The sequence below is a fragment of the Entelurus aequoreus genome, linkage group LG04 (genome assembly GCF_033978785.1).
Source record: "Entelurus aequoreus isolate RoL-2023_Sb linkage group LG04, RoL_Eaeq_v1.1, whole genome shotgun sequence".
Lineage (NCBI taxonomy): Eukaryota > Metazoa > Chordata > Actinopteri > Syngnathiformes > Syngnathidae > Entelurus > Entelurus aequoreus.
Genome location: NC_084734.1, coordinates 64921937 through 64936221, shown reverse-complemented (window position 1 = coordinate 64936221; position 14285 = coordinate 64921937). Strand labels below are relative to the sequence as shown.

Below are 14285 nucleotides of genomic sequence, written 5' to 3'. Positions count from 1 at the left end.
TTGACAGTATTTCCACATTCACCCATTCACACACACATTCACACACTGATGGCGGGAGCTGCCATGCAAGGCGCTAACCAGCAGCCATCAGGAGCAAGGGTGAAGTGTCTTGCCCAAGGACACAACGGACGTGACTAGGATGGTAGAAGGTGGGGATTGAACCCCAGTAACCAGCAACCCTCCGATTGCTGGCACGGCCACTCTACCAACTTCGCCACGCCGTCCCTTGAATTTAAAATTTAATTTCAATCTTTATTTTCTAAAAATATATATACCTTCCTTTTGCATAATATTGTAAACGATACACAATATAGACAATATACAACATAAATAGGAATGTGATTTTGCTATGCATTGTGTGGCTGGGTAGCCATTGTTGCTGGACAAAGTTTTTGTTTACATGACTGTACTCAACCAGCGTTATTGTGAGAGAGAGCAACAAACTTGATTAAAATAGATCGTACAAAAGATAAAAATCAATAGACTGTAACGAAAAATACTGGACCTTGTTCCAAAGGCTACCCCGTAAGTGACAAGCGGTAGAAGTTAAGTTAAAAGTTAAAGTACCAATGATTGTCACACACACACTTGGTGTGGTGAAATTTGTCCTCTGCATTTAACCCATCACCTTGTTCACCCCCTGGGAGGTGAGGGGAGCAGTGGGCAGCAGCGGTGGCCGCACCCAGGAATAATTTTTGGTGATTTAACCCCCAATTCCAACCCTTGATGCTGAGTGCCAAGCAGGGAGGTAATGGGTCCCATTTTTATAGTCTTTGGTATGACTCGAAAATGGATGGATGGATGGATATAAAATTACAACATCCTACCCCTTCTTCATGCCTATTTTTGATAATTCATTTACACCATATTGTTATATTTACATACTTGTACAACGCCTTCCGCCCGAATGCAGCTGAGATAGGCTCCAGCATCCCCCGCGACCCCGAAAGGGACAAGCGGTAGAAAATGGATGGATGGATGTACTTATAAACACTTACAATATTTAGTTTGCTTACATTTTGTTATTTAAACTTTGTTCACTTCCTGTGTAAGGAAACAAAGAAAGGGAAATATCCATAAGCAAATTATTCTTTAAAAAATTACAACATGCTGTAGGGATGGGCAATATGGCCTAAAACCTTTATTGCAATATATATTGCAGCCACTTACAATACAATATATATCACAGTATATTATTTGGTATATGAATAATAATAAAACATTTTTTAAAACTGGTTTCGAGGTCTTTTAATTAAGCTTCTCCTAACATATTACGTTATTTCAAGTTGTTTTTAGGGATGTCCGATAATGGCTTTTTACCGATATCCGATATTCCGATATTGTCCAATCTCTTAATTACCGATACCGGTATATACAGTTGTGGAATTAACACATTATACCTAATTTTGTTGTGATGCCCCGCTGGATGCATTAAACAATGTAACAAGGTTTTCCAAAATAAGAGAACAACTTACAACTCAAGTTATGGAAAAAAGTGCCAACATGGCACTGCCATATTTATTATTGAAGTCACAAAGTGCATTATTTGTTTTAACATGCCTCAAAACAGCAGCTTGGAATGTGGCATATAATGTGGAATGTGAGATAATCCTGATACCCACTACAACTATGGGAAATACTATACTTTGACTTTGACAAAGTGCATTTTTATTTATTTTTTAAACATGCCTCAAAACATCAGCTACAAAAACAATGAGGGCACACAGCTTCAGTCCAGAGTATACTATAAACTGGGCTCAATCTGCCCTGTTCTTAACGTATTCGTATGAGTAAAAAAATGTGCAAATAAAAACAAGAAAGGCACAAAAATTAAAAACTGCTTCAGTCTAGACTAGTAGATAACACAGCCATCCTTTAAAGTGCATGGGGGAAAAAGGCACAAAACATAATGAAAACAGCTTCACTCAGTCCAGACTAAGCGACAACTGTGTGCTACCTTTTTTCAGTGTTTTTGCATCCATCTTCCGCTTGTATTCAGTGTATCTCCTTGTGATTTTTGAAGAGGTAGGAGATCAAATTGCTTGTATTAAACAAAGACGTCTTGGTTCCTCCTCGCATAACCAACTTTTTACAGTAATTGCAAATTGCCATTTTTTTATCAGTCGGACACACTTTAAAATGATCCCAAACCATAGACATGGTGTCATGAGTCAGTCACCGAGCTCGCTTGTTAGCCACGGCTACAGCACCGGTAACTAATGCTCCGCTCGCGGCGCTCTGATGAGGTTATCAAGAGTCGCCAGTAAACCTCTCATACTGCAGTCGTCAACTCCTGTGTTGTGTGTAGGAGAGGATGGGTGGGGGCTGCTGACTGGGAGACGCGACTGCTCTTTACTTTTCCCCAGGTGGGCGGGGGGTAGGGGGAAGCGGGGGGTGTATATTGTAATGTCCCGGAAGAGTTAGTGCTGCAAAGGTTTCTGGGTATTTGTTCTGTTGTGTTTATGTTGTGCTACGGTGCAGTTGTTCTCCCGAAATGTGTTTGTCATTCTTGTTTGGTGTGGGTTCACAGTGTGGCGCATATTTGTAACAGTGTTGAACTTGTTTATACGGCTACCCTCGGGTGTGACCTGTTCGGCTGTTGACCAAGTATGCGTGGCATTAATTCGTGATGAGAATAGCCGGTAGATATCATGTGACTCGGACGGCACGCACGCAAAGGAAATGCCTTTAAGGTTTATTGCCACTCTGTACATCTCCCTACGTCCGTTTAAAACATCATACATTTTACTTTAAGAAACCGATACCGATAATTAAGAAACCCATACCGATAATTTCCGATATTACATTTTAAAGTATTTATCGGCCGATAATATCGGCAGCCCGATATTATCGGACATCCCTAATTGTTTTACTTTCTCAAAGCTATTATTAATCTGCGTGTGTATATATATATATATATATATATATATATATATATATATATATATATATATATATATATATATATATATATATATATATATATATATATATATATATATGTATATGTATATATATATATATATATATATATATATATATATATAAGTGGTGTGGGAAAAAATCGATTCCAATTCAAATCGCGATTCTCACGTTGTGTGATTCAGAATCGATTCTCATTTTTAAAAAATCGATTTTTATTTATTTAAAAAAAAATATTTTTTTTTGTTAATTAATCAATCAAAAAAAACAATACACAGCAATACCATAACAATGCAATCCAATTCCAAAACCAAACCCGACTCAGCAACACTCAGAACTGCAATAAACAGAGCAATTGAGAGGAGACACAAACACGACACAGAACAAACCAAAAGTAGTGAAACAAAAATGAATATTATCAACAACAGTATCAATATTAGTTACAATTTCAACATAGCAGTGATTAAAAATCCCTCATTGACATTATCATTAGACATTTATAAAAAATTTTAAATATGCGCCACACTAAGATGACATATCAAACAACACTAAATTAAAGTGCAGTTTTTGTACAGAACGCCACTACAATAGTATAAAACAAATAAAGTGCACTTTTGTGCATGATGTCACTCAAGATGTTTCAATAACTGTCAAATACAAATTAGCTGCATAATAGGAAATCAAAAATAGTGTAGGTGCTTCGCTATGTGGTAGGTTCCTGCAGACGTTATTTCCTTCTGTTGGTGACTATTTTTTCATACGGTGTTGATCTGGAAATGGTTCCTTGAACATTTTGTGGGTGTGGCACCGAACGGAGATGTTGACATGCGGAGTTTCAAGCACTCTTCATTCTCTAGCGGGTGACTTTTCAAATGATGCTACAAATTAGCTGTATGCTACTTTTTGTAGCAACGCTTTTGTCGCATACTTGACATATTACGGTTGTCTGGTCAACATATTCCCACTTGAAGCCAAACCACCGCCAGATGATTGACCCCCTGCTGTTTTTCTTGGGAATTAATTATTCTTCCTTCATTTGTTACCAGATTTGCACCTTTTTTCTCTCGTATTACCAATCGCACTGCACCGCTAGCATCACAGCTAACGTTACCCATTCCGCTACCTCTCTGCTTCACGAGGGCGTATGACGTTTCACGCGTGTGTGACGTATGTAACAAGGTGCGCTTGTTTTATGTCTCTGTGAGGAGAGACAAGAAAGAGTGAGAAGAGCCTGTAGTGTAATGCCTGCAGCTAAAACCAACAGTGTGAGAACGTATACTCCAATATCATGATATAGGCATTTTCTATATCGCACAGAGACAAACCCGCGATATATCGAGTATATTCGATATATCGCCCAGCCCTAACTATACACCATAAAACATCAACAAAATGTTGTGTCACATGAATGTTTTTTAAAGTAATGCCTTTGTTACATGAAAAAAACACAATTAATTAAAAAAAAAAAAACAGGGTGTTTACTTTTTGATATCAATATAAAACTCAAAGCAGTTTGGCTAATGAAGATGAAGTCTAATAAACAAGCTTTGTTCTTCTCCAGTGCCTCCTAGTTGTTCAGTACAACAGTTTGGCCAACAAAAATAAACAGAAGTGATACCTCCCACTCCTAATACACAATCTTCACAGCCTGCGTTCAGTTCGAAGAGATGACAAAACATTATAGCTAGTAGTGATGTTATTTGAACACTGATACAGTTAGGAGTCAAATAAAGGACGAGTGATCCTCCCAGTAAACAAACTAAAGACTTTAAAAAACAAGTTGTGGCAACGTTCACGACACATCGTCTGGTGCATGTTTCCTCACGTCATTAACTGTCAGTCACAGCAGCTGATGGACGCTGTATTGACAAAATGAAAGAAACATCAAATAGTTTTCTCCTTTGCTGTATACTTTTAGTGTGGGACAAGTGCGTCTGTCTCCAATCGAAAAACAACAGTGCTCCTCTTAAACGCATGCCAAGAAGTGAGGGAAAATGACGTTAAACCAAGCGCTTGGCTCTCTTTACTTCGAGGGGAAATCTCCGGAGCAAATTCCGTGTAGTTTGTCCGCCATGATTTTCTAGCCAAACGACGCCAACTCTTTATTTTATTGTGATAGAGTGATTGGAGCACATACTTGTTGGTCACAAAACATTCATGAAGTTTGGTTCTTTTATGAATTTATTATGGGTCAACTGAAAATGTGACCAAATCTGCTGGGTCAAAAGTATACATACAGAAATGTTAATATTTGGTTACATGTCCCTTGGCAAGTTTCACTGCAATAAGGCGTTTTTGGTAGCCATCCACAAGCTTCTGGCAAGCTTCTGGTTGAATTTTTGACCACTCCTCCTGACGAAGAGGATTACCTCCAAATTCTTCAGGACAACCTAAAATCATCAGCCCGGAGGTTGGGTCTTGGGCGCAGTTGGGTGTTCCAACAGGACAATGACCCCAAACACACGTCAAAAGTGGTAAAGGAATGTCTAAATCAGTCTAGAATTAAGAAGGTTTTAGAATGGCCTTCCCAAAGTCCTGGCTTAAACGTGTGGACAATGCTGAAGAAACAAGTGGTCAAAAATTCAACCAGAAGCTTGTGGATGGAAAAGCGCCTTATTGCAGTGAAATTTGCCAAGGGACATGTAACCAAATATTAACATTGCTGTATGTATACTTTTGACCTAGCAGATTTGGTCACATTTTCAGTAGACCCATAATGAATTCATAAAAGAACCAAACTTCATGAATGTTTTTTGTGACCAACGAGTATGTGCTGCAATCACTCTATCACTAAAAAAATAAGAGTTGTAGAAATGATTGGAAACTCAAGACAACCATGTTCTTTACAAGTGTATGTAAACTTTTGACCACGACTGTATATATATATATATATATATACACTACCATTCAAAAGTTTGGGGTCACATTGAAATGTCCTTATTTTTGAAGGAAAAGCACTGTACTTTTCAATGAAGATAACTTTAAACTAGTCTTAACTTTAAAGAAATACACTCTATACATTGCTAATGTGGTAAATGACTATTCTAGCTGCAAATGTCTGGTTTTTGGTGCAATATCTACATAGGTGTATAGAGGCCCATTTCCAGCAACTATCACTCCAGTGTTCTAATGGTACAATGTGTTTGCTCATTGGCTCAGAAGGCTAATTGATGATTAGAAAACCCTTGTGCAATCATGTTCACACATCTGAAAACAGTTTAGCTCGTTACAGAAGCTACAAAACTGACCTTCCTTTGAGCAGATTGAGTTTCTGGAGCATCACTTTTGTGGGGTCAATTAAACGCTCAAAATGGCCAGAAAAAGAGAACTTTCATCTGAAACTCGACAGTCTATTCTTGTTCTTAGAAATGAAGGCTATTCCACAAAATTGTTTGGGTGACCCCAAACTTTTGAATATATATATATATATATATATATATATATATATATATATATATATATATATATATATATATATATATATATATATATGTATATATATATATATATATGTATATATATATATATATATATATATATATATATATATATATATATATATATGTATATATATATATATATATATATATGTATATATATATATATATATATATATATATATATATATATATATATATATATATATATATATATGTATATATATATATATATATATATATATATATATATGTATATATATATAAATATATGTATGTATGTATATATATATATATATATATATATATATATATATATATATATATATATATATATATATATATATATATATATATATATATATATATTATGTACTGTATGTATGTATGTATACACATTATGGTGTCTTCAAAGTGTGCAGTTTTTTACTAAAATAGGGACTTTTGTCGGGGGCAGAACCCATTATTCATGTGTACATTGATTCTTATGGGGGACTCTGCTCCGCTATACGAAGTTTTTGGTTTAAGAACCATGTTCAAAAAACAATTACATTTGTAAATTGAGGTTCAAATGAATAACAATTTTGAATAAAAACATTTTATTATTAAAGAAATTAACATTTACTACCATATGAACACAAACAAAAGTACCTAAAATTGGTACCGCTGAGTTTCTATACAGATTCCAAGATACCAGAAATTGGTGCCGTATTTGTTCAAATGTGAAATGTACCCATCCCTCACCAAACTATACCAAAGACTACATGAAATATCTGAAATCTAGCACTATATTTTTTCTTACCAGGCACTTTCTAACTTAAGTTCTAAAATCTAAACTATACATCTTAAAATAAGTGAAACAATACACAGAGAACAATAACAATTTGACGAGCCAAAACAACATTTGACTTGTTTCATCCTCTTCTTTTGTTATTTTATATTTGCTTATTTTAGGTAGTAGTTCTCTGATTTTAGTAAATATTCCTTGAGATAAGTGGTTTTGTCTAATGTGGTAAAAATAGTGATTAGGTGCTCAAAATTATTAACTTTAAACCTTGAGTTCAAGTATTGAATCTTGCTTTGGTTTCAGTTATGGAACGTACGACAACACAAAAAAAAAACAGGAATAGATTTATTCACTTTGAGTCACTTTGGTATAAAATGGACACCCTCAGAATCATAATGAAGCCACCTGTCCTGAAACAGAAAGCAACTTGCTAACTCACAAATGAGGACATTTTAGTTTTACATAACCACTCTGGTGTTTATAAATCAAACATGTCTTATGCATATTACTGTACATTTAATGGCAATAATACAGTACATGTTTCCACAGGTTTCCGCAACCTACATGTGGAGGACCAGATGACGGTGATTCAGCTGTCATGGATGGGGGTGATGGTGTTTGGTCTGGGCTGGAGGTCCTACACCCTCACCGACAGCTCCCTGCTTTACTTTGCTCCAGACCTGGTTTTCAATGAGTAAGTCACCCCGGTAACCTCCCAAATTATGCAAAGTGATGTCTTTTGTTTGATGCCAAACAGAAAGACGACGATACTTTGGTTTTGCTTCGTAATTCATTCCAAAAGGTCAGACAAAAACCGAATAAATGTTTCCAATGATAAATTATGTAAATCCAAATAATGGGATGGGGGGGGGGGGGGGGGGGGGTACTAGGATGACAGGGATGCAAAACAATAACAGTGAAATACTTTTTCATAACATGGTCACTACTGCCTAGTTTCTCTTGTTATATTCTTATTTTACTGTTATATTTTTATTCTCATCGTTGCTTTTTATTTTTATTCTATTGTAATATTTTTCTATTTTGTCTCCATTTATACCCCATTATTTACTTTTTACAATTTTGTACACTGCTGCTGGAATTTAAATTTTTCTGAGGGAACTCTCCCGAAGGAATCAATAAGTACTATCTATCTATCTATCTAGTAGAAAATGGATTGATGGATGAGACATCTTTATACACACACTTTCTCTGTTGACTTTATTTGCAATCGTATTGCACATAGATCCTGCATAATGATATGCAGTAGGGTTGCGCGATATAGAAAATATACTGTATGATATAAATCATATTATTGTGTTGTTTTTAGGCCTCTAAAATGCCTTAAACTCCATCCAAATCTTGCAAAAAGTCTTAAATACAATAATGAAAGTCCTTAAGAATATATTATTGTTATTATAAATTTGCAAACTTCAGTCTCGCTTCGATTTTTGAGGGCACGAATAACTACAAAACAGAACTAATTCATTTCCTGTTCACACATTTATTTTATGGTTGGGTGAGGAAAGCAAGGGAGATATGCGGATGTCATCTTGTCATTCTAAAGAAATAATTAGTCCTTGTTTATTATTAATATTTTTTTTTTTAAGTAATTAAAAACAGGTGAAAATGTATTCAACATGAAATACACACCAAACACAAAATGGGATGAGCAACTATGAATGTTATCCGCATTCTCCGCGTCCAAATTATGTCTGAGACTTGTGATCCATAATCGCCTTCTTTCTTTGTAGACAATTTCTCTGTCAACACCCCCTGTTTTATTCAACTTTGTGCAGACAGAAGTGCTGTAGAAATGTTTCTCTGTTTGCTCAATTCTGGCAGCCGAAACACTGCAAAAGTTAACCATTCAGGCTTAGCAGAGATGCAAACAGTCCCTTTCACAGTCAATATCATTGTGCTTTCTTATACAAAGGCCAACTTTCGGGTTGTTTTTGTCACTTGAAAACACTCAATATGAAACACACTGCACCTTCTGCAAGAAAACTATTCTGTGGCAAATCAAAAAAATGGTTGTTGTGATGTTTGCCAATGTTTTTTACAATTAGTTTATAATAGAGTGGCTTCTGGTATTTTAGTTATGTTAAAAATCGTGTTTTCCAACATACAAGAGTAGTGAATGAATTCACTTACAATTCATTCTGGCCCTCTGATTTTTCTTCACATTTTTGAAAGATATATATATATATATATATATATATATATATATATATATATATATATATATGTATGTATGTTAGGGTTGTCCCTATACCAATAATTTTGTACCGGTACCGGTTCAAAATGTATAGCGATACTTTTCAATACTTTTCCAAATAAAGGGAACTACGAAAAATGTCAACATTGGCTTCATTTTAACAGAAAATCTTACAATACAATAAACATATGTTTTCTATTGCACTCAAATAACAACTTTACAAGGTTAAAATGTAAATGAAAGGGCATTAAACAATTTACCATTTCCATGTTACATATAGTCTGCCATAATCAAGGATTAGATTAGAATATAATACAAAGCTGTATTGACATTATATTAAATGCTTATGATTTATGGTTGCTGGTCTGTGCTTTAAGAAAAATACAATTATTAGTAAATACTAAAAACAAAACTATGAATACAAGTACACAAATAAGCCATGTAGCAGGTAAAACACACATTTGTTAAAGGTAAAACACAAATTGCAGCAGTTTGTTTCAAATCTCAGTCATTTCACTTGCATTAGTTGACACTCGATGGGCGGTCTTAACTCCGCTAATATTTGGCATCAAGCCAAGCAGTTGCGTGCACGTCTACGTATCTACAGTACACGTGCACAGCAGGGTTGCTGGTTAACTTATGAGAGTAGCATATGTGTGTTTGAAAGAATAGCAATGTGTTGGTTGATGTCGGTGAGTGAGTGGGCGAGTAAAGAGAGTGAGAGAAGGAGCGCTCTGCGCAGTAGAGTGATAAACTGGTTGGTTGTGTCCTGCAAAACTAATACAAACCCCGTTTCCATATGAGTTGGGAAATTGTGTTAGATGTAAATATAAACGGAATACAATGATTTGCAAATAATTTTCAACCCATATTCAGTTGAATATGCAACGACAACATATTTGATGTTCAAACTGATAAACATTTTTTTTTTGCAAATAATCATTAACTTTAGAATTTGATGCCAGCAACACGTGACAAAGAAGTTGGGAAAGGTGGCAATAAATACTGATAACGTTGAGGAATGCTCATCAAACACTTATTTGGAACATCCCACAGGTGAACAGGCTAATTGGGAACAGGAGGGTGCCATGATTGGGTATAAAAGTAGATTCCATGAAATGCTCAGTCATTCACAAACAAGGATGGCGGTCACCACTTTGTCAACAAATGCGTGAGCAAATTGTTGAACAGTTTAAGAAAAACCTTTCTCAACCAGCTATTGCAAGGAATTTAGGGATTTCACCATCTACGGTCCGTAATATCAAAGAGTTCAGAGAATCTGGAGAAATCACTGCACGTAAGCAGCTAAGCCCGTGACCTTCGATCCCTCAGGCTGTACTGCATCAACAAGCGACATCAGTGTGTAAAGGATATCACCACATGGGCTCAGGAACACTTCAGAAACCCACTGTCAGTAACTACAGTTGGTCGCTACATCTGTAAGTGCAAGTTAAAACCGTTTATCAACAACACCCAGAAACGCCGTCGGCTTCGCTGGGCCTGAGCTCATCTAAGATGGACTGATACAAAGTGGAAAAGTGTTCTGTGGTCTGACGAGTCCACATTTCAAATTGTTTTTGGAAACTGTGGACGTCGTGTCCTCCGGATCAAAGAGGAAAAGAATCATCCGGATTGTTATAGGCGCAAAGTTGAAAAGCCAGCATCTGTGATGGTATGGGGGTGTATTAGTGCCCAAGACATGGGTGACTTACACATCTGTGAAGGCGCCATTAATGCTGAAAGGTACATACAGGTTTTGGAGCAACATATGTTGCCATTCAAGCAACGTTACCATGGACGCCCCTGCATATTTCAGCAAGACAATGCCGAGCCACGTGTTACATCAACGTGGCTTCATAGTAAAAGAGTGCGGGTAGTAGACTGGCCTGCCTGTAGTCCAGACCTGTCTCCCATTGAAAATGTGTGGCGCATTATGAAGCCTAAAATACCACAACGGAGACCCCCGGACTGTTGAACAACTTAAGCTGTACATCATGTAACGACCTGGTCGCATCGTGGTGCGAGGTCGTTCTCCCCGGAATGCAGACGGCTTCGGACACAGCGTGCAGGTAGGAAAATTATTTATTTAAGCAAATAAATCATATCAGGGAAAAAAACAAAGACGTGTACATAGCACAAAAGACAAAAACAAAGGGACTAGCATGGGAGCTAGCAAGCAAAAATAATATAGCATGAAAGCTAGCAGGAATCAAAATGGTCGTTACTTGTTGCATATAAGCAAATTAGCAAGCCAGGCCGAGTGAGGCCCGGGCAAAGACTAAATAGCCCTCTGATTAGCGCTCGGGCAACAGGTGCGCGTCCCGAACGCTAACCAGAGGCAGGTGAGCACAATCTGCCGTCATGGCAACAGAAACAAAAACAAGGTGCTGAAAACACACGTGACACTAAAAAGTAAACAAACTGTGATCCGAGCAGCGGATCCTAACAGTACCCCCCCCTAAAAGGACAGATTCCAGATGTCCCTTGAAAACAAAAAAACAACTGGAACCCAAAAAAAAAACAAGCAATACTTCACGAGTCAAGGGCGGGCGGAGGGAGGACTTGGTGGTGGGTCGCCAGGCCACGTGTCCCCGAATCCACCGGGGAAGGGTCAGGTGGCGGCGGGCGACCACGGAAAGGCCACATTCGTGGCCGCCGAGAAGGTGGGCGTGAGTGGCGCCAGAAGTTCAGCAGCCTCTGAGTCCTGCAACAAAGTCTAGGGTGTCGCTGCTGTTTGCGCCACTGGCGTCCCTTCACTGACCTCGAGGGCTGCATGCGGGGACCTGCTTTCCGCTCGCGCAGCCGGACCACTCGAGGTCGCAGAGACGACGATAAGGGCGAGGAAGGTGGCGGCGCCCTGGGAAGGCCCACCGGAGACGAGAGAGCAGATGTCGCCGTGGCAGCAGGAAGAATCGCCGTCGCCGTGGAAGCAGGAGGCGGCGTCGTCGTTGCTGTGGCAGCCGGAGCAGGAGGTGGCGTCGTCGTCGCTGTCGTGGCAGCCGGAGTCGCTGTCGTGGCAGCAGGAGTCGCTGTCGTGGCAGCAGGAGTCGCTGTCGTGGCAGCAGGAGTCGCTGTCGTGGCAGTCGGTGCTGGCGCGTGAACCAGACTTGGAGTTGGTGCTGGTGCGAGAACCAGCCGAGGAGTTTGTACTGGTGCGAGAACCAGTCGTGGGGCAGGTACTGGTGCGAGAACCAGTCGTGGTGCAGGTACTGGTGCGAGAACCAGCCGAGGTGCAGGTACTGGTGCGGGAACCAGCCGAGGTGCAGGTACTGGTGCGGGAACCAGCCGAGGTGCAGGTACTGGTGCGGGAACCAGCCGAGGTGCAGGTACTTGAACCTGTGGTGGAGCTGGTGCTAGCCTTAGACTTGGCGCTAGCTTAGGTGCAGGTGGCCTAGCTGGCGGTTGCGGCTTAGCAGGCCGAAAAACCGGTGGTGGCGGCCGGGCAGGTGGTTGCGGTTTAGCACGCAGACGGACTGGTGGCGGTGGCCGAGCAGGAGGTTGCGGCTTAGCCCGCCGAAGGACTGGTGGCGGTGGCCGTGCAGGAGGTTGCGGCTTAGCACACCGAAAAACTGGTGGCGGTGGCCGGGCAGGAGGTTGCGGCTTGGCTGAGTGTAGTTGTGCCACCCCACTAGCACCGCTCCCAGCACTAGCCCCTCCCTCAAGAAGCGGATACCAGACGCGCTCCTTGCGGTTTGGAACCGTATTCAAGGGTGGGTGGAGGGGGGTATACTCCTCCCCTTTAAAATGTCCAAAATGTCTATTCTACCCCCCCACTTGAGATTGGGTGGGAGCACAAGGGGAAAAAGTCTGTGTAGTGGGTGGAGCAATAGTCACTGGCGGTGGAGATTGAGTCCTGGAGGACATTGACAAACCTGGTGAGCGGGTTTGTAAAAAAAATGTCCTGATAATGTTTTATCCTGGAATTAAAGTCATTTGGAAGTGGCTGACAGAAAGAAGCTGATGGTAGAAAAAAAAAATCCTGATCTATGATGTCATCAGAAGTGGGCGGAGTTACCTCATCAGGGGGCGCCAAAGGGATGACGTCATTGTCGCTGCTGTCCAGGTGATTGACAGCCCAGTCGGAGAAATGTTTGGCGAAGTGATCAATTGGGTTGCCAAACATCTGAGGAGGGGAAGCTTGGTCTGCATGTAGCTTGCTGTGTACCTGTGGAGGAGTCTGAGGAAGTGGCGCGTCTTGGCAGCAAAGTGAAGACCTCTTGGGCAGCTTCCGTCTTCGCTGACGCGTCCGGTAGTGCGGGAGTGTGGCGATGTCCTCGGGCCATACGGAGTTGAATGGGACCAACCTTCCGTTAGGACCCCAGATCAGGTCCTGGCGCTCCGAGGGGAAATAGCGAAGCGTCTCCGCCTCCATCGCTCGCAACACCATCCACGCACCTTCGTCCATCTCCTCCAACGTGCTCGCTGCGGGAGAACCTTTTCTTGCTGGCTTGCTACTGTAACGACCTGGTCGCATCGTGGTGCGAGGTCGTTCTCCCCGGAATGCAGACGGCTTCGGACACAGCGTGCAGTTAGGAAAATTATTTATTTAAGCAAATAAATCATATCAGGGAAAAAAACAAAGACGTGTACATAGCACAAAAGACAAAAACAAAGGGACTAGCATGGGAGCTAGCAAGCAAAAATAATATAGCATGAAAGCTAGCAGGAATCGAAATGGTCGTTACTTGTTGCATATAAGCAAATTAGCAAGCCAGGCCGAGTGAGGCCCGGGCAAAGACTAAATGGCCCTCTGATTAGCGCTGGGGCAACAGGTGCGCGTCCCGAACGCTAACCAGAGGCAGTCATGGCAACAGAAACAAAAGCAAGGTGCTGAAAAAACACGTGACACTAAAAAGTAAACAAACTGTGATCCGAGCAGCGGATCCTAACACATCAAGCAAGGATGGGAAATAATTCCACCTGA

The 14285-nt window shown here is 40.0% G+C and overlaps 1 protein-coding gene across 1 annotated transcript in view; it reads left to right on the top strand.

Annotated features, from left to right (window-relative positions):
• LOC133648936 (progesterone receptor-like) overlaps window positions 1-14285 on the top strand; it is a 33637-nt gene that overhangs the window by 8746 nt on the left and 10606 nt on the right. Inside the window, exon 6 of the mRNA XM_062045492.1 lies at window positions 7696-7840. Within this exon, the coding sequence (XP_061901476.1) occupies window positions 7696-7840 (145 nt within the window). The remainder of the gene's footprint in view (window positions 1-7695; window positions 7841-14285) is intronic.